The 21,711-nt window shown below is 38.0% G+C and overlaps 1 protein-coding gene across 4 annotated transcripts in view; it reads left to right on the forward strand.

The window, feature by feature from the left end:
- The first annotated feature begins 6 nt into the window (after positions 1–6).
- The window catches only part of PARD3B (par-3 family cell polarity regulator beta), a 402,580-nt gene continuing 380,875 nt past the window's right edge, over positions 7–21,711 (forward strand). For all 4 annotated transcript variants that reach the window (XM_042040921.1, XM_042040922.1, XM_042040923.1 and 1 more), the window contains exon 1: positions 7–141. In XM_042040921.1, the coding sequence (XP_041896855.1) occupies positions 22–141 (120 nt within the window). In that variant the 5' untranslated portion in view covers positions 7–21. The remainder of the gene's footprint in view (positions 142–21,711) is intronic.

Here is a 21,711-nt window from a genome sequence, read left to right on the forward strand (position 1 = left end):
CGGGCATGGCGGCGCGCTGAGATGAAAGTGACCGTGTGCTTCGGGCGGACCGGGATCGTGGTGCCCTGCAAGGACGGGCAGCTCCGTGTGCGGGACCTGACCCAGCAGGCGTTGCAGCGCTACCGCAAGGCCCAGGAGAAGGTGAGGGGCGGCCGGGCCGTGCGAGGAGCCGGCCCGGGGTGAAGGGCGGCCGGGGGGAAGGCCCGGGGCCGGCGCGGGGGGCGGCCGGGCTGAAGGGGCGCCGAGGGGCGGGTGGGCTGCCGGGCCCTGCGGCCCACGGGCACGGTCCCCCTGCCTGAGTGCCTCTGCCAGGTACTTTGTGTGAGCAGCTGATGCCGGCGGGCTGGGAGCCTGTCCCGCTCAGCTGCCCAGCCAGCATGGCTGTTGGCGCTGTGCGTGTTGACTAACAAACTTGAAACAGACGCGAGCGTAACAATAAGTTAATTTCTTTCAAGCTTGTGTTTTCTGGCATCAGCTGCTCAGTGAGGTGCTATCTGCATGGGAAGGTGATTTCCTTTACATGAAAGGAGCTCTAAGTTTTTCTTTGGTTGTACCTAATTGAGCATAAAAATATTTTTTCTTTTTTCCTCCAAGAGGCAGGTGCTGAAGGATAATGGGGTACTGTTCAGTACTGATGAAAGGTCTAGTGTTGCAAATACTGCTTTGTGAAAGAGGTTCCAGTTACAAGCCCTGAATTAAGGGCTTGCAGGATTGTTCATCTTCCTAAGACGTCTGAGTAAAAAGTACAGCCAATGTCTTATGGGATTTGTTTTGTGACATGTGCTAGTTTCTTATGGGCCCAGTCAATTGTTTCATATCCTGAATGCAAAACTCGAGGTAAATTCTTGTTCTTGCAGGTTTAGTTTGAGAGAAACTTGCTACTGATGTGTTAAATACATCATGACCAGCTGAGACTGCTCTAGTAGAGATTGCTGTGGTCTCCATGTTGATCCTTCTGAGCAAGTGTTACGCTTTAACCTGCCTTAAGACACAAAGAGCTTGACAAATATTTTGTATGAAAAGTCTTTTTTCCTAATGATGTTGTCAGTGTGTAATAACTACAAAATGTTTATCGAATTCCTGGTACTGTTAGAGCCAACAGTCAGTGAGATCTTTTGCACTGAAGTATAGTTCAAGGTACTAAAATATGTCTTCAAGAGAGGGGTTTCATCAGAAACAAAATTACTTTCAGCTGTGTTGAATTTAGAAATTTACAAATTGATTTCAGCTTTGATTTGTGCTTATGATGACATTGGAATTAGTTTCATGATGATGGTTTAAAGGTGGCCTAAAAAGCCTTTGTATAAGTATTTCAAATCCCTTTCCTTCTCTACTCTTTATTTACTTTTTTTCATTCCTTTAGAAAGGAGTAGAAGGGTGCCTGCTTTTCTAGGTGAAGCCCTGACTGTTCTAGAAGGCTCAATAAACAATTATGGGATAGAAATTCCAACAGTGTGAGAAAGCTTCAGATAAATGCCAGACACTCAAGGTGTGCTACAGTTCTCATGAATTTGTAACCAAGTTGCTATTAAAGTAGTATCTAAAGAAAAAAAAAATTATGCCTAGCAACCATCTCCCATGTGCCCTTCAGCATGAGGTCAAAATCATCAGCCTTCTTTATAGAACAGCCAGAGGCCAGAGTCCATGTTTCTGACCTTGTAGTCCATGTTTTTGACCTTGTATTTCTTCCTTTGCAAATAAGCTTTTTTTTGGACTTAATTCCTTATAGAAATGTTGAGTTTCTTATTCTGCATCATAGGTGGACAAAGTGGGTACAGGCCAGTTTGTTCAAAAATTGCTCATCACCTTGAGTAATGGAGCTTCAGAGCTAGAGTTTATACAAGGATGTGTAAAGAGGCAGAGTGGGGGAGCAGCCTAAGGACTTGAAAAGCAGAACAGGTTTTCATTCAAGTCTCTAAAATAAAGTTTTATGCCCTGTGCATCCTCTCTCCCTCCCCCCATTCACTAGAAATGTAAACAGTTCTGTTGTAGTGCTTTGATTAGCTAGCTTCCAACCTACAAAGTTTGCAGTGCAACTGGCCCAAAAGATACATTTCTTCTTATCTTGACAAGCATCATTCAGCATTAGGTTGCTTTCCCGGGGGAAAATTTGGGGTTGGTAAAATAGATCATACAGATGTCTCAAACAATTAATTTTATTACCTTTTGGAGTACTTTTTGTCTGACGTAACATGATTGATTGGGTGTTTTGCCACTTTCCTTCTATTGACTCTTTCTAAAATTAACTTTCTTAAAAGAATGTAAAATCTTAGGGAATGGGATTATCTCAAAATAATCAGCAGCTAAAATGTGCTGTGAGGTGTGCACATAAACAGGTTTGTGCTAAAGATAACGGAATATTTGGTTTTCTTTTCAAAATATTTAGAATGTTTGGAATACTTTCTGTGACAGAATGCTGCTCTTTCTGTTGGCATGTTAAGTGTTTTTTTTGTAAGTTTTTTTTTTGAAGTGGTAAAATCTTTTAAAAGAACTAAGTGGAAAATTGTGTTGTTAAAGTGCCTGAAGTATTTGGAGAGAGAAGGAGAATTGATACAAGGAATATCTTTCATAGTTGTAGAAGGGAAAATGAAAAAGGTAGCTAGGATAGAAGCTTTAGGAACTTTTTATTAGTTATGGTACTGTCAAATATCACAGAAATGTTTGAGAGGCTCTGCATTTTGGGAGTTGTTCTGGGAGTCTGGTTTTGCTATTACACTACAGTCACTTGTCTGGTAAAGGGGAAGATACAAGATTAGAGTATTAATTAATGTATATTGTAAAATATTTGAATATATGTATACAAATAAAAATTTTTGAATTGATTTAAACTGCTTTGCACTTCTTTATACTTGTAATGAGAGGAAAGTTGATGCAGTAAATAATTAAGTCTCTTGTTTCTGTGAGACTTTTAGTAGACAGCTGAGAACTCGGTGGGCAGTTGCTTATTGTAGCCTCCTGTGTTTCCTTAGGCAATTTGATTTGGTTTCTTGACTGGGCTGTGCTGGCAAGGTTTGGTCATGAAGGCTCAGTTGCCTCAGTTCATGAAGTTGTTTCTTGACTGAACCAAAACACTGGGCCAATTTCAGTTGAGAAATCAGTAATTACTTTTTGATGCTACTCAGTTTAGTGGCTTTTAGAGGTACTTTTGTAGTTCTGAATGGGCAGATCCTGTCTGAGTCACTGGAGGATACAATAACTCTCTGGACTTAAGAACTTTGTATTACAGTATCAATGAAGAGATTTCTGTGGTCTGGGTTTTGTGATGTGAATAGTCGTAGATGTTTAAGAAATTTTTTTGTTGTTCAGCTGCTTTGTGAGAATTGTAAATAATTTTTCACATGGTCATCTCAGAAAGTGACTTGATTGTCAGTAGAATGAAGTTTGTTGGAAATCTTGTGACTCAGGATCTGCTCTTGTTGCCGCTTAGTAATGTACATTTAAGGCTTCTTGCTGACAGGTAGATACAGTAGGATTAATGATTCCTTATCGTCAGCCCAGTCCCTAACTTGATATTTTGGTGCCTTGGGGAGCAGTTGTGTGTCATCTGTTGCATTTAGGATTCTTTGCTTGAGTGAGAACAGATGTACTGCAAAACAGTTGAGTTGCTGTGCCTGATACTGTGTGTGCTTCTCTGCAGCTGTAAGACATAGCTTTGGATGCAGGACAAGGTACCTTGTTGATTGTTTTCCAGTCAAGTGTCAGAGACCTTTTTTTTTTTCCCCCTCCCCTGAGTATATGAATGAGAGGGAAAAAGAGGGGTTCTGGCTCAGCATGGAAGGGTTTCATGTGCTCTTGTGATATTGTCTGGATTTGCATGGTCCTGTTGAAAGCAATTCCTTACAATGCACGTGAGGCTAAATGCACCCAGGGTACATGCACTGTTGTGTTCACATCTCTCCCCTTGGAAATGCTGTTCCCCCGTGTTTGAGGCAACAACAGTTGTATTACCAGCTTTGTAGTAGAGCCCTTGCCTCAGCTGGAGATCCTTCCTTGCTGTCTCAGAGGTCTTGAATGTTGTTGGTACAGAAAGTGATGTCTGCCCCGGGAAATGAGACTAGCAAGTGAAATCCACAGTGACTTTCCTTTAAGCTGCAGTGAAACTTTTCTGAGGAAAATGTGTAAAACATCTTGCTGCTCCAGATGTTCTTTATCTCTCTGGAGGAGCCAGGGATGGGGAAGTGGTGGTTATTGTCTATGTATTCATTTCCTCATGTTTGCATACATGGCACTTACCTGGATGGCTTGACTGAAGTGACTGCTTTAGCGATCTGAAGTCTTGTTCATGGAAGCCAGATGAATGGGTGGGACATGGAAGTCATGTAGCAAAATTAATAAGCACTGCAATTTGTGGTTTAAAATTTGTCATTTTAAGCACAGTTAAGTCCTTGAGTGGCTCACTCAGCAGCCTTTGTGGGCCTCCTTTAGGAATGCTGATAGAGACAGTCAAATATTAGTTGCCCTGTCTCCCAGGAACTTGATCTCCACTTGTAACAGAAGTTAGAATGTGTCTTTCCATTCGTGAGAACATACAGAGGCCAGCAGTTAATCCTGGAATGGTAATGAGAATTTTGATTGGCAGTCAGACTGAGCAGGAAACAGTAAAGTAGTAGGTCAGTTCAAGAATGGTGTGGTTTTGATTAGAATGAGTAAAAGTGAGTGGTTTGGGTTGTATTGATGATCTTTCTTAAATTAGGTGCATTTAAAGAGCTAATTCTGCAGGTTGATTGTTTATATAATTTTGTGAGTCCTACTAATAAAATACTTTCTCAGCTTCTTTCTGCTTCTGCTTGCTGACCACATGACAATTAGTGTTCTAGAATTAGGTATTGCTGTTGTAAATCAGCCAGCAAACAGAAGGAGAACTAAATGTTCTTGTAGTTTCTCTAAATACATTTGGGATAGGGAGAATGACAATTTATTTTGATTAAACTCTATGCTTACAAAAGATGTTTGCAAAACCAGAAGACTTCTTCAGAAGATAAATGTCAAAAGTTTTGAAATAAATCCTTTTTTATGACCTTTTCTGTTCTGGGCAAATTTTAAGTATTTAATCCTTTATAAAGGCAGAGTAATTGAGTTGTATTTGTGTGGCACTTGTGTGCTTTTGTCTTGGACCTGGTCTCTAGGTTTGATACTTTTTCCTTATCCCAGTTTGTCTTAGTTTATTTTATTTTTTTGCCCTAATAGGGATGGGGTAAATCCATAATCTTTTTTTTACCAAAACAATTCTAAGTTCTGTCTTCAAGTAGATTTTTTTGCTAGGAATTATTTTAACTATTAATTCCCATATTTTTCTTAGTATGCTTAAGCAGCTACAGTATGCTAATGACTTTATACGCTGTTTTGGCAACTGATACATTTCAAGGAACAGCTTGGTTATCATTTCTGCGTTCAGCCTTTGGAGCTGTCCGCTATGATACTGTACTAGAAAATGAGAATATAACTTGATACACTGCTTTCCCGTTACTAGTGTATGAGTTCGAGTAACTGACTCATTTATAGGAACACAGGCTATATGAATAGGGGAAGTAAAGAAAATGGAAGGAGACATATGATTTCAGAAACTGCTTATTGACTTAAAAGCTCTAGTGGTGATATTTCAGTGAGATTGGAGACATCTTTCAAGTGGCAGAACTTTGGGTCCTGTAAAAAATTTTCTGGATTGCTTTTACAGTGACCCAGGAAAAACTGAGAGTTAAAAAGTGCCTGCTGTTTAATCACTTCTGTATAAAACCTCTGCTGCTGTGTTGTATCATAGCCACTGGTGTTGAGGTAATGAGATTTTTGGTAGATTTTCAGGCTCCTTTTCTCTTTCCTCACAAGTGTTTACAATCTATACAGAAAAACTGCCATTGAACTTAGACTTGTCATAGAAAATGCCTTCTATGACATAATGTATTTATGTAACATTAAAAAAAAAAATTGGGATCTCCTTTTTCCTTATGAGAAGTTGACTACTGCCAGCAATAGGCTTTTGGCTGAATGTTGAGTTACCTGATGTTAATGCGTTTCAGGGGAGCTCAGCTGAAGGGTAGAGCTGGATAAAACTGGTGGAAATTCAATAGGCAAAATGAGAGTAACCTGTCCTGGAAATACTGCAGGTCAGACTTCAGTGTATGTGATAATACTGAGTGTCCTTTTTTTTCTTCCTCCCAGATCATATTTATCAAGTTCTGAGTACTATTCAGTTGTTATTAATTAAGAGACAGCAAAGCCTTGTGTAGTAATTGAATGTTAAATCAGTCATAGAAGGAAACCATTAAAGAGCAGTACAGAGTTCTCAGTAGTGACTGCTTGCTGTTGCTCTTTGCCAAGTTGAAGATGATCTCTGAGCAGACTTGCAGGAATTTGTGAAGAAGGAATTTAAACCTTAAATGGTATTTCTGGCATGGAATGGAACTGGGAGGTGCTTTTGCTTGCTGCATAAAATGCAGTTTTAATGGGGGTTTTTTTTGCTTAAGTATCTGAAAACGGAGGGTGGTGTTCGACTGATATTTTCTGAAAAACAATGTTTTTATTTTAACAGATATAGATTTTAATTATTTGGGCATGATGTTTTATGTTGTGTGACTATACTTTCCTCCTTACTCATTCAGTGTGATAGGTCAGTTGAATTGCAACATACTGTGCTGTCTGGCATCCTGCTACTGAAGCAGCAGATTTCCTCCCCCGTTGAGCAGAACATTCTTTAGGCTTTCCTAATGATTCAAATGTCAGAACTGCAGCTTTCCTAGGCATGAAGACCTATTACTTCATTATTGTAAACTCCCTCTAACCCCCTATAAAGATGCCTATATTCCATCCTTAATGAATATGATACCACTAAAGGTCTTGAGCAATTAGTATCATTGAAAACAGATTCTGCTTTATATTTTTATATTCCATTCTTGCATCTTGCTTATGCATAAGTATATACACATTTTATGTCAGGGAACTGACTGAACAGAAATGACAGGCTCATGTGAATGGCTTATTGAAAGAAATTGTCTTGTAAATTCCACTGAACTAGAGAGTCCCCTGAATACCTTGATAAACTGAGAAAGCTGCTTCGTGTGAGAAATTTAGAAAATCACCATGTTACAAGAACTTTTGGAAAAAAAAGCTTATGAAGTATTTGTGTAATATTGTCATTAATAAAAGCATTTTTTTGTTCCCCTCAGGTTATATGTTGTTGTGGTAGTTCCGTAAGCCTTATCATCAGTACTTTATTACTTCTATAGGATTACTTCAATAACTTTTTTGTAAAGGAAACTTAGTGTTATAAGAAATTACTGTTTGCACTGGATAGGACTTTTTTTGACTGTTTTCCTCATTTTAAAGAGAATGTATGTAAGACTTGATTTTTGTAAATGTTTGGGGTTCTTTTTCCCTTTATGCCTAATCATTGTGCTATAGACACCTCCATTAAAGGAACTGTTGTAATGTTTTAATGTAATCAGAATGTCTCTGCCTTCCCAGTGTAAGCCTGTAATTGTTCTGTCACCAGTAGGTACATCCATTCAGAACGGATGACTTGGCTTTGTTGTGGCAGGTGCCACAGCACTGCTCCAGTGCTCAACTTGCTCTTGGGAATGCTTCTGAATTGGGAGGCTCAGACAAGCTGCTCCTTGGTTTCACGAGAATGCACTGGCAGCATTTGTTGCCACAGGGAGACTTCTTACCTCAGTGTTTTCCTTTATTGGTTGTTATGTGTATGAAAAAGAAAACTACAGAGTGCTTGAATGAACATGCTTCTTATAGCCTATAATAAGGATACCATTGGAATGAAGAGTAGATAGGGAGGAAGGTGGATGATTGTACTCTTACAGAGACTGATTATTTGGAATCAAAGAATGCAGTCTGATGGGTAGAAGCTAACAGCTGGCACTGGATTCCCTCTTTTTCCTGGCTAGGGATTTGACCTCAAAGATGAAGCTCCATCAAGCCAAATGGTTTTGCAGTACAGCTTATCTGATAGAACAGAATGTTTTTCAGATTACCAATAAAATATTACCTATTGGCGAATCATAATACACACCCTCCCTATCATTTTCCTTTACAAAAATGCAGTAATTTCTCAATCAGTAGAAGAAAATGGAATGCTTAAAGAAGAAATAGATGCAATCCCAAGAAACAGAGACCTGCATTCCTTAAAAATTGTGTGGCTTTATTTTTTTACCTTGACTAATCAGTTTCTTTACTCATATCTCTTTCCTAAAACCTTGAAAGACCTTCACATTGTTGTAGAAGATACTATCTCTTTCTCATCAATCCAGCAACAGCTGAGTTGGTCTTCACTGGCAAAACTAAACATTTAAATTATAGATTTTCTGAGAGGAGAAAAAAAATCTTTTCTATAATCATCTCCTGTACATTGAGTGCCAATGTACAGGTCAACTAAGAGCAGTTCCAGCTCAAAAGAAGTTAGAATCCAGCAGGTCTCTGTTTGGACCTCTGAAGGAGAGACAAGTCATAAATCCTGATGGGTTAATCCCAAGTATATGGTGTATTTCTTCTGTATCCAAACTCTGGAGCACCCACCTGTAGACCATCTTAAAATTAAGGATTATTTCTTATCATTTGGACATGGATTTATGCTTTCTTATTACCTGTGAGAAGTACTGGTAAAATAGTTAAGTGTTTTCACATTTCCTTGAAAGCTGCCATTACAAGGTTCTGTCCATCCAGTAAATACGTGGGTGATGTGCAGGGGATCTGCCTGATCTTCATGTGATAATCTGCTGCAGAAGGGGACAGGCTGAAAAGATGCTTGTACCTGCTCTGCAGCTTGTCCCCTTGGCGGGCGTGCCTGGCGGACAGGCAGACTTCAATTTGTCTTTATAAATTTTGATGGTGTCCATCATAAGGTAGCTCCCTATTTATGTTTCTCCTCAAACTAGAAGTTTTGAGGGCATGTAGTCTTTCCTAGCTTTTGTTTATATTTTTTGTTAGTCTTGCAATGCTGGATGTCATTAATGGTGGTAAGGCCAGAATTTCATGTTGAAGATTTGGGGTATAATTCCATAGTTTTTCTATGTTTTAAGGAGTTTTACTACTGCTGAATGTAGGCACCATTCATTTCAGTTCCTACAGGTCAGGCATTTTTTTTGTTGAATGCAGTTCATAGTGGTGCAGTTTGCCTGCTGTAACCTTTGCCCAAAATGATGATGATATTTTTTCTTTAAATCTTCTGTGATACTCATTTGGTGGATAGTATTTAGAAAGCTTTCCACTAGCATTCTCTTCTTGCCAATTCTTATTTCTGAGCACAAGCCAGAAGTGAAACCAGAATACAAATTTCAAGCTCTGAAGACTTATCTGTTAGTGGAAGTGTTGGCTGCAGGCTGCTTTGGATACAGACCTTTAGTAAGTGATGCGTTTCATGAATAAAGAAGATAGTGACCTGGAACTCTGCTTAACTAACTTCCTCCAGAGCTTGTCAGAATTCCTGTGCCATCTCACCCTGCTTCTCCTGCCTGCTGGTCAGTTGCAGAATATCCTTCCAATGGATTCCTGGTTGAGCAGCATTAAAATTCTCTCTCTTCCACCTGCAGCTTTTTCTGTAAGGCTTTCTTAACTATTTCAGTAAAGATTTTGATGGAGGAATTTCATCTTTACTATCTCACTGTGTTTTCATTTTTTTTTGATCAGTCCTAGATGTTAAATACAAGGGCAGGACAGAAGTACAGTGGTACATAAGTAGAGTTAAGCAATAAAGAAAGCTCCTTGTGACAGTGTGTCTGTAGCTCTTCTAGAAACAGAAGTAATTCAGGGGTTCTGCAAATCTGACCAAGGTGGTGTTGCTGTTTTACAGCAGTTTAAGCCTAGAATGGCTCACTTTTACCCTTTCTCTTTCACAGGTAGTAAGGGCTGTGCAGCTGTCCAGTGAAAACTGTGCCTTGCTCTATCCGGGGCAAAACCAAGTGACTTCCTCTAGCTTGTGTCATACTTCATCATCTGTAAACTGGATGATGGTGCTGCATCTCACCTGTACATATCTTTAAACTGAAACAAGCTTCTGCTTTTAAAATAGTCCTGAAATGTTCAATTCACTGCTTATGTTATTTCTCTAATGAAGTTTTATTTTCATTATCTTGGTTTTTATTTGAACTGTGAGTTAGTCTTCATGAAAGCCTGTATGGAAACCAGAAGTCATACAGAAATTTTTTTTGCTGAGTAAAGACTCCAGAGGGCTTGCCTTTGAAAGAAAACCCTGCAGTATTTGTTAAGCTTGCAGGGAAAAAAAAAATGAGGCAAGTATCATATTCATCAGTCAAATGTTTATATATTGTGAACTCTATGAAATGCTGTTTGCCTCCAAATCACATTCCTTCCACTCAGACTGAATTAAAAGGTTATTTGCTGTAACAATGTTTTTTGTTAAGGTATAATGATTTTTTTGAATAAATAAAATAATTGGCTGCAGTAGGGGGTTGTCAGCAATCTATTAGATTATTTTTACAAGGTAGTTTATTTCATACTGAGTGTAGTTAATTTGTGGAAATATCTGGTCTGTTCTAGTGTGTAAAAAATGTGGCATACTTCGCTTTGACTCCGACTTTAATTGTATTTTCTTTAGGTTACTCACTCTACTGAGATTTCTATAGAAATTCTGTCTTTTTCTCTAGGTTTCCCCCCCTTCCCCTCCCCATTCTATAGTATAGGTTATAACTATATAAATATATTTCTAAATATACTTATATTTATACAAAAATATATAAATATATAAGTATACTAATATATAAAGTTTACTTAATTTGCATATTTTTCAAAAGTCTGTTTCTCACAGTTGCCTTATTTAACAGATAAGTTGTTTTTTTTTTTTTTAGTAATGTTGTAAATTTGACTGTCATCTTCTGTTACTGGCACCTCTCAACCTGTTCTTTGTCTGCTCAAAGAATAGAACATTGGAGAGGAGATTGCTTTCTTCAGTTGAATCTTCCCATCTCTCGTGTAGGGTGGAAAGACTTGCTGAAGTTTTTCAAGGATAGAAGGGAGTTAACATGCTCAGCTCCCACAGAATTAGGCTCATTTGAAAAACTGAGCTGCTGCCAATTCACAATTAGTTTTCCCCTGCTGGCTGTAATGAATGTATCCTGAACAAATGTTTCGGAGTTCCTGGCATTATAAGCTACAAAAAGAAAACTCCCTGAAGAAGAGCTGGAAACCTGAAATAGTTGTTTTGGGTGACAGAAAGGAGAAGGTTCATTGACATTTCAACATTGTGCATAGAGAAAGACCAGCATTTGCATAGTAGTAGTCATGATGCAGGTGTTGTTTAGATTGTAATAAAAAAGGAGGATGCATTTTTTTGAGGGAAAAAAAAAGTATGTGTGTGTGGAAAAAAATAATATAACATTAGGGCTTGTTCTGTCAGCGATAAATTATGACTCGTCTGTGTGAGACAAGAAGATTTGCACTTAGAAATCCAGAGAAGTCTCCTGTATTAATGTTTCAGGAGCAGTTATTTGGATAGCTCTCATTCAGCTGCTGACTGATGAGAAGTACTAACTTTACCTGAAAAACCCTTGTGGAGTTCACTGACTTTGGGAAGAGCAAAATTAAGAGTTAATTTTTGCTCTAAATACTCAACATATCTCAGAAATGCTTAGAAGAACACTCATGACCTGTGCATTTTAACTATATCACTTCTGAGGGTGTTTTCCTCCTTGTCATTACTGTTGTGTTCAATTGACTTACTTTTTCAAACTGTGAACAGAACAGAGTTACTCTAAACACTTCTCCTTTTCACACACTTCCACTTTGAGTAAGATGAATCGGAGTGTGCCCGTGTTGGCCCCTTAATCTGTGAGTTTGGAAAATGTTGGTTTAGGCCATTTTCCATTTAAATTGACTTTTTAAACTCCCCCCTACTTGTGGGGGAGTAATTGCTGCAAGTCAGAATGTGAAAGGAGTAAGTAGATGGTTTGCTTTTGTACATTCAGGGTGCTTTTTTCTTGTTAGACCTTTCATGTATTATTAAAAATTTAGTGCTAAAAGGTGGACTGCATTCTCCTCTGGTCATCCTGGGTCTCTGGTAGCTGTCCTTGCAGTGTGATTTTTTTGTTTATTTTGCTGCAGCAATATTCACTACCATTTAACTCTGAATAGTGTCTGGATACATACTTTGGTTGTGTTTATTTATAGATCAGGAATTTTGCAGTTATGTATTATATTCTTTCTTGCCTGGAATAACAAAATATATATTAATTGCTGTCATCATTTTATTAGATAAGCCATATTCAAAGACGCTAGGAAAACACTAGGTAGATTTTTTGGTAGCTTCATATGTTCCAAATATAGAGTACATCTGGCAGTATGCACATATTGTTTGTCCTGGTGTGGCACAACTGTCTTTCTGAATGCAGTGAAAGTGGAGGAGTCTGGCTTATTGTTCGTAGTGCAGTTCGTTAATGGCTGTAGATGGGAAATGAGCATCTAACTAAATGGTCATGGTCAACCTCTGACTCTTGCCTTAAGGCTTTGAGAATAGACAATATGAAAAAAACCCCGTCTTCTTTCCAGATGGCTGAATGCTTGATGTGTCTTTATGTTTAGCTGTCATTCAAATGTGAATGCTGTGGTGATTATAAGTGTCTTCCATTTTTCTGGTTTGAAATGATCCCTTTTATGCATTGTGTGTTTAGAGATTAACTATTTGGCTTATCAATATGGATTTTAGAGCAAAAAACCCCCCAACTTGATCGTGTAGCAAAATCCAGGATGCTCCTGTTCATAAGCAGACTTGATAGTGCAGGTCTTGGTTCCACATGACATGATGCAGACCAAAGTAGTTTTGAAATAGGTTGTAGAGGACTATTAACATTCTGCAAAATGTTGTTGTTTCAGTTTTGAATCATCTTGTATGTGATAAGTCTCATATTAGTGATTTTTGTAAGTGAAAAAAATAGTTTTCTGCCATGTGGGAAGAAAAAGTTCGATGAAGGAGGCTTTGTGGGATGGAGTTTCTTTAAATTGGGAAGAAAGAGGCTTGATTTAATTTTTAAATGGTGAGTTTGAATCATGTATTTTCATGATGGTTTTAGTTAAGTATATGAGTTCATATTGAAAGATACAAGCTACAGTTTAATGATCAAACTGTTAAATACTGTTGTAAGCTGAAGCACACTTAATAGATTTTCAGGCTGTTTTCCTTGGAGTTTTTTTGTGTGTTTTTGTTTTTGAGCCTAACTTCATAGTTAGTGTAAAAGATAGCTTTAATAATGCAGCCAAAGCTATTGCAGGTTCAGTAGGAGTCCAAATCACTTACTTTGTGACCATTAGACTAGCAAATGCTGATGTTATAATTTTTTTCTATTAACTGGCAGTGGCTGTGTCCTTATGTAGTAGCCATTTAAAGAGAATCAACTGCTTCATTGCATGTGCTGGTTTCCTTTTCAGGCACTGCATATAGTGATAAAATTTAGTGGAAGTAGATCCAATTACTTTGCTGAAAAGCCTTCAGCATCTTGTGACTGAACTTGTCAGTGACTGGCTCTCTACCTGTTCTTGTGTGTGAGAGTTGGGAACCAGTAAGATCATCTCCCTTAATGAGAAGGGAACTGTTACTCTGCAAGTCCTATTGACAGTGCATTGTGCGAAAACATTCCTATAACGTGGTTAGTGTTTAGCGTTCTTGTCAATAATGGCTATGTTATGGCCACTTTGCTGTAGACATTTTCAGTAGATCTTTGCTTAATTTTACTTCGTAAAATTACATGGTGCTTGAGCATGGCATAATATGTGGAGCTAATGTATGTGGGTACAGTTCTGGAGCCCAAAGAAAGAATGAGGTAGCTGACTGAAAAGTAAATTGGACTCATCTATATCAGTGATGGATGGCATCAAGGTGCAAATGAAAATGAAGGTTGTAATGGCATCTCAGGACTGATGCAAAATATATGCAAATACAGCATTTAAACAAGTTTGCTTACCAGCTGTTTTCATTCTGACTTTATTGTGGCGTTGTACTGGCTGGATTAAATTTGTGTAAGTGGTGTTTGTTTCCATGTGGCCCCCTTGCAAGCTGTGGGTTGGAGAAAGTTGCTACAAAACAGTAACTGGAACATGTGCTTCAGGTGTCATTTTCCACATTTGGGCTGAATGTCTTACTTGCCTTACTTAGATCTACCTGTTTGTTAGTTGTTTTGCGGTGACTTTGATGCTACCTTCTCTTTTCCTCTTAAATCTCTGGAGATGTTTCTTCCCAACTCCTTTGTGATTCTGTTTTCCTGAAGACACTCGGAGTAGCAGGAGAAAGCAGTTCTTTTTGCTCTTTGGGATAAAGGGCAGGGCAGGGAGAACCCTTATGCACACTAGTGGTATTAAATTTCAATGAAAAAGTGAATAATCTCACTCTTCACTGTTTCCTCTCTGGCCAAAATCCACTTAATGAGTTGAGGCTAGGCATATGGCATCAAGTTTTGTTGATGTGTTAATTCTGGCATGTTCTGTATTTCAGTCAGGTGAAGGTGGAAGTTGTTCTCAGGAGCCTTGTTTGGGTTTCATCCAGTTCCATCACTTGGCTCTGGCAATATCTTTAAAGGTAGAGGTTGTTTCAGCTGTTCACCAGGTATGTTTGCTGTATCTTGGAAGTCAAATACTAAAGCTTATCAGCATTGTACTGTGATGATATAAATTTTATTAATATAGCACAAAATATGAGAGATTATATAATTCCCACAGTGTAATATTAAGATGCTGAATGTTTGTATTACTTTTTAAACTTCCTGATTATTTTCTTCCGAACAATAGCCAGAACCACTGAAGCTGGCTAGGCTTTATAGAATTAGGCAGTGGTTGACTGTTAGTTGTGCCTTCAGAATATTATTGACCCAGTTGTTTTTTCTCCTGAGAAGTAAAGGGAGGAGAGAAGCTGCTTAATTTAGTGTTTCACATGAGAACAAAATAGGTTACAGCATCATCTAGTACAGACCTGCAAACCTTGTTCCAACAGCTATATCTTTGTTTCCCTCCCTGCATACTCGATTTCGAGTCTATTACTTTCCACTGCCACCTTTTCTCATCTTTTTTTCTTTTTTTTTTTTTTTCCTTTTTGCTTTCATTTGTAATGAACTTACTCCTGCCTCAAAGGGACTCTTCTTACATCTTCAAATACTTCTCATGCTTTGGTTATTTAAAACTACCCTGGCCGTCTCAGCATCTTTGTAGCATTGGGCCTATGATTGTCCCTTATGGCTTGATTTTGGGAGCACAGTCACTGAATGTACTGTGAAAGGTCATGTATCTTCTCTGAGTGCGGAAAGAGACCCCTTTAAGGTCCACACTTAACACCTCTCTAAGGAGAGCAATGAACTGTGCCTGCTAGGAGGTTGTCAGAGAGCATGGAGAGAGTTGATTAAGGGTGATATGGGCAGTGGCACCGGTGGGAATTGGTGGCATTTCTGAAATGCACCAGCTTTGGACATGTGAGAAGGGAGTGGTGGTCTGGGCTATGACTGGTCCTACTGACACTGCAAGTCTGGCAGTCTTTGGCAGTATTCCTCCCCAGTCTCTGGTTGGTGGTTGATTCATGCAGGAAATGGGGTGGTACTGTGGTAGAAAAGTCTTACTGTTCTCTGAGGAATTCCAAAAGCATCTAATGGCTTTCTATGAGGAATTAAGGATATGCTCCTATAGTTTACTGCAATTTTTTTCTCACTTGAGCTTTATCTAAAGCTCAGTTTATGTTAAAGTTTGACAGGATTCCAGCATGCTTGATCTGCATTGTCTTACAGGCATTTGTATTCAGTTTTGTTTAGAGTCTGGTGTTACTCAATCACATCTTTGAAGCTCCCAGCTGCTTCTGATAAGCAGTCCTGTGTCAGCTGCAAATGCATTAATCACTTTATCAAAGAAAGGCCCAGCAGTTGTAAACAAAACAATCTTAGATGGTTTCTGGATGCCGGACTGAAGGGCTGGCTGCCCTTGTAGATGTGAACCATTTATCATTTTTTGTTGAAGATCTGGTATACTTCAGTGCTGAGTTTGTCACAAACTTGAGTTGTGTTAATTTACAGCCAGCCTCATTTTTATCTGTAGCTCTATTGAATGATTCAAATTTAAGGCATCATCAGTTTTTATTGGCAAAATAACAGCATTGTTCACTCACTTGACCTGGACTTTACTTTTGAAATATACTACTCTGAGACACATTTTACGTTTTTTTCCCCCTCTCATTTCTATGTGAAAAATGTGTGACAGTTTGAAGGAGTAGCTTTATAGTTCTGTCTGCTCGCTTAATGTTGGATTTTAAGAAATCACAGGTGTGGTCCTTAGCCCCCACAGTGTTACCTTTAGGTAATCAAACAAAAAGCCAGACTCAATGCTAATTAATTACTTGCCAGGTGCCTGAAGCTGGGTAGCAGTTTGCTTATTAGCATAACAATACTACTCTGAATATTGTAGATAATACTTGACATGGAGGATTTGGGATTTGAACGGTAAGCTTTAAGATGTTACAGAATTATTTGAGATGTTTTGTTCTGTAACTGTTGTGTTAATTTGCACAAGGTTGAGTCTTTTGTTGAAGCAGTCTAATCTAATGGACTTGAAGAGCTAAAGGATATTCTTAGTTTATAACTGAAGATCAGGTTACACTTATATTCTTACATTTGTGTGATTAGCTTGGATTCAGTGCCTGGCATACAGTGGGCTCCAGTTTTAACCGAGGCTTTGAAGGGGGGGGTTTTGCTAGTTGTTACAAGTGCAGTGTGTAGACCACTGTCTAAATGTGTATCTCCAGCTTTCTTTGTAAAACCAACACAGGTGTACTTGGTCTTCACTGAAACGGTCTTCTTAAACGATGGAGTGTAGTGTAAAGGTGGGCTATGTGATCCTCTACTGATGTATTCTCTGCATTATATTTTATTCAGATAATATTCAGACAGCTGTATTCATAGAGTGGTTTTTCATTCACATTCAAATAGAGTATGAAATCAGAATTTTCTTATTTTTGAAGGGTTTTAGTGCTGCAGATAAAGTAAAAGTTGGAATGTTAGTTGAAATAATCTGGGTCATTTTGGATTTATGTATCTGTGCTCTGACAAATCGATAATTCCATGATAGTGAGATATCAGCAGCTTTTTCTGTTTTCTTCCTCAGCCTGAATATGGGAGATGGGTATTTTTTCTCCCTGCATATTCAACTGTCAGGATAAGCCAACTCTCTCTTCTTTCTGCTTTCTGATTACAGTGAAGTACATTCCCTGCCATGAGAAAAATGAAGACTTTATTATTAGTACATAGTCCTGGTAATTTCTCAAAACATAATAATTTAAAGATGGCTAAAGGACAAGAAATTTTCTAGTTCCTCTTTGCCAACAATGTCTCTGAGGGACATAAGAGACTCACTGTCCTACAGTGTGCAAGTGTCCAGTGACTCAAGTGCAACAAACCTATTCACTGTGCTCCCCTTGGTTTATAACCTATGTGAAGAACTTTCACTGTGTTTATGTTCTGTGGTTTGTCTACTAGGATCTCAGGCCAGGATCTTCATATTCAAATGTGATCTGGGATATTTTTAATAAATGAAACTGTGTGTATAGCCTGTGTGCCGGGTTGCTTGTAGCTCACGTCTTCACCTTGAGAGCTCTCTGATGTCTAAGCCCATCTTGCTGTAACAAGGTGGCTGTTATAACTAGTAACTGTTTGGGTTTCTGTCTAGCCAAGGAAAACAGAATGTGTTAACTACATGAAAATGAATCAGAGAAGGAAAAAAGTGCAAGAATGGAAGAAGGATGAGTTTCATACCTCCAAAATGAAGTTTGGTATATGGTGGTGTGAAGAGAACAGGTGAAGACAGAAAGAAGTGATGACCAGTCCTTGCTGTTGTATTTTGACTACTGATCATGATAATACCTAGTCCTGTTAATTTCTCAGAGCATAATAATTTGAAGATGGATAAAGATCAAGAAATAGTCTAGGTCCCTCTGGTGACTAGGGATTGACTAATGTGCTTTGGACCATTTAGTGTGTCAAAGATAAAGTTGATGGTGAGCTGTACTTGTGCTGTTAGCCTCATTCCAAAGGCTGAAAAGAAGCTGTGCTTTTTAATTGTTGACTGTGCCTAGGAAGAGCAAGAGAAGATTTTTCTGCTTTTTTCTGGATGGGTAACAGATGGTTTTTGTCACAAATCTGTGGTAGTCCACAGGCTTCAAGCATGAATTGCTTGGTTGTCTTTTTTGTGCTCTTTCCATCCTTAAAAGCCAGCCAGCAAGGCAGTGTGACCAGACTGAGCAAAAACTACAAGCGTACTAAGATAAACCCAAACTTTCTGACAAAGATAAATGTTTCTCTACTGACCTGATCTGATTAGTTCCCCTTTTGACATCAGGTTTTTAGCACCTTCAAAGACAGAAACTTTTAAAATTGAATATTTAAAGTGATCTGATGTAAGTCACTGTTTTTTTTCAGGACTCCTTTCCTACTTTGTACCATTTGCCTGTATCACATCTAATTGGGATTTGAAAAAAAGGTGCTTGAGAGAAGAATATGTTTTCCATAACTAGTATTAAAAGATAAAGTGAATGAATCTGAACAAAAATTTAGTATGTGTGCAAATACATAGAATGAAATTGAATTTCTTAATAGCTTGTTTACAGGGAATAGGTTCTTCTACTATAGTTTGAAAAGAGATCTTTCTAAACAGCAAAAGAAATCGTGCTGTTTTGAAGAAAATAATCTTTAATTCAACTCGTACTTGAACATTTAATTTATTCCTTTTAGGAGGAGTAAAGTTTCTTCTATGGTATCTTCCTGTGTGAAGGAAACTTCTTAACCTATCAAATCCCATCAAAATGTGTGCTTTGGTCAGAAGCAAAGCATCATGGGTATAATAACTGAGACTGGCTTTACTTCTTGTGATCATGTTTTGGCATGAGGTTTGAAAGCTTGTTAGACCTGCTAAATTTATTGTGAAAAGCAAAGAACTTTGTCTTCCATGTACTCACAAGTTTGATTGCTTGAAATGAACTTCCTTCTGTTCTCCATCACCCCCCCAGTTAGGATCTTCAGAGAGGAATTCTACCTTTTCTTGTGTGGCTTTATTTTTATAGTACTTTATTTCATCTGGAGGACAGATTAGGAAGCATCCTTTACAGTCACCTTTCTAAGACTAATTCTACCCTATGGCCTTGTGTGTTTTCTGTAGTTTTATTTCTGGATGCTTAAAAGCAGTTTCTCTCTTAGTGGACTACCTTGTCCTTTGCCCTTGCCTCAGCTTTAATTTCTGTCTTTGAGCTCACTCGGTATAGATCTTTCTTAAATATTAATAATTTGAGAGAATGTGTGTCAGTCCAGCTGGTAGGTTATAAAGAAATTTTATCTTCTCTCTAGCATCTTGAAGCATTTTCACTTCTAATGCAAGCAGATTCAGAGTTTTGGTGAAGGAGAACAATAGTACTATGGAATACACTAGGAATTTTTTTTACTATCTCACTGTGTTGTAGCATGTTTCTCTGCCTTATGTTATCTTAAAGATTTCTGCTGCTTTCGAGTTTCTAACTGTGGTTAGAAATGTGTTGGTTACTGTTATGCAGTTGAACTATAGGGCTATAAAGACAATGTAATTAATTTGAGGTAAGAGTTTATTTTCAACAGTGAGACCTAGAATTATGAGCTTGTAACTTCCTGTGTTATGTATAATACAGATTAACTCTAGAAGCTTCCTGAGGAGTGAAACCTAAATATTGTTTTTTCTCTATTTTTTGGAGTTTGTGAAAAGAAGACCCAATTTGTACTCAGTTATAAATGTCTCTGTGTGTGAATATATATATATATATATATGTATATGAAGTATACTAATGTGCTTCATATTGGGAGGCTTATTCAGATCAGGTCTGTGCTAGGAACTGCGCATTTAGTGCTCTCTGGAACAGACTTAATCTCTTGTGCAGGTAACTGTTCATCTGTGATTTTTACCGACACTTCTTGTGGCTTCTTTTATCCCGTAAAAATGTTATCTCAGTAACCTACAATATTGTATGAAATGATACAATTCTACATTCATGCATATGAAGAGAGTAGAAGTGGTGGTTGTTTGCCTGCTGTAAGGACAGGGTGCGATGCATATTGGGGTGCTTGGCTTTGTACGAGGCCACCAATGCGTGTATGTTGTGTTGTTGCTGAGCTCTAACTGTTCAGCTCCAGATTGTGATAGTATGTAGTGTGTGAACATTTACTTCGTGATCAGCTCTTGGTTTTGGAAACTCAATATTCATCTTGCTGTAAAAACAGAGCCCCACCTCTACTACAGCTGAAGATGGCAGCCCTGTTGGTGGCAATTGAGATGAAGTTTGAATAAAGTACCTTTTCAGGCTTGTTTGGAGGTGGTTTTGGTAAGCAAACCAAAAATGCTTAAGGCTGTTCTAATTCAGTGATAAATTTTGAGCAGGATTTAGAGATGAAGTTTGAGGCTGTGACCAATCTCATCCTATGTTCCTCTCCAAGTTGCTTTTTGTACCCTGCTCCCCAAGCTGTGGTCTGAGAGTTAACTAACACTTAGTGCTGTTCGGCTGTGCATAATGGTACATTGTGTAGCCTTAAAATGCTTATAGGAATCATTAAATACTATTTAATATATCGAAGTAATGCAATTTATAATGTAAAAATGATTAAGTAGAATACCTCTCTTACTGACCTTAACCTAAAAAATCCCTTTATCAGAAAATACTTTATGATTGTGGGATTTTTAATTTTATTTTTACACTGTCTCAGTGACAGGAAGCAATGTGGCCAGAGGCCGCTCCTTCCCACTAAGTTTGACCTAGCATTTATTCTGTTATTGTGTATGTGGAACAGGCATATATGATTTCCATTTTTTAATATGTTCTTTTTTATGCTGTATTTCATTGAAGTCTGTTTGCTCTAGTGAAGCATTAATGTGGAGGTACTTCTGAAATATCAGGATGAGAAGAAATTGTAAGTCATTCCTATTTCTGAATTTTTTTAGTGCATCCTATTGTTACTGTATTTAAATTAAAATTCTAGTATAGGATTTGCTATTAATTTTATGCATTCCACACAGCAGAACAAAATACAGCATCAAACAATAATTATGAAATCATTAAGTGGCGGTGTTCATTTTATTGATGGTCAGCTGAAACATATTTAAACTTGTTAGGGTTCTCTTGCTCATTAAAATTCAGAAATACCCAATATGGACTTTAACATTTATTAAGTATGTTGATTAGCTTTCAGAAAAGGAGACTGATGCTTTTCTGTCTGAGGTGGGAGCAAAAAGAAACAAGAATGCACTCCAACCTTCTGATACATTAAAAATGTGAATCTATAGATATATATGAAAACTGACAATAAATGGGAGTGCTTTAATTATAGATTGATTGGTCTTTCACTTGAATGTGTTGTGTGTTGACTGAAAATAAATGCATAGAAGATTTCTTGAACCTGTTTTAGACTGTTTGAACAGTGGTGTTGTATTAGGTGGCAAATGCTAAGTCAGGATTCTGTGACAACATGAATGTCAAGCCCACTTTTTAAAATTTATGTCACTTCCCTGCCTACATCTCACTTGTGCATTCATTTGACCTGGCTTTAATTTAACATTTGGTAAATATTTGCATAGTAATTCCTAAAGTGTTCTCCCACAGATAAAGGAAATGATGATAAACAGCTTTTAAGTGGTTTGATGTTAAACACAAACATGACTTGCAGCCCTAAGGTAAAATGCACATTAGAGTAACTGTTCAATATTCATTTGGCAAGTGCTGTTATG

Source organism: Corvus kubaryi, unplaced genomic scaffold, assembly GCF_017639235.1.
Source record: "Corvus kubaryi isolate FWS band 111438036 unplaced genomic scaffold, C.kubaryi_AGA036_p1.0 37396, whole genome shotgun sequence".
NCBI lineage: Eukaryota > Metazoa > Chordata > Aves > Passeriformes > Corvidae > Corvus > Corvus kubaryi.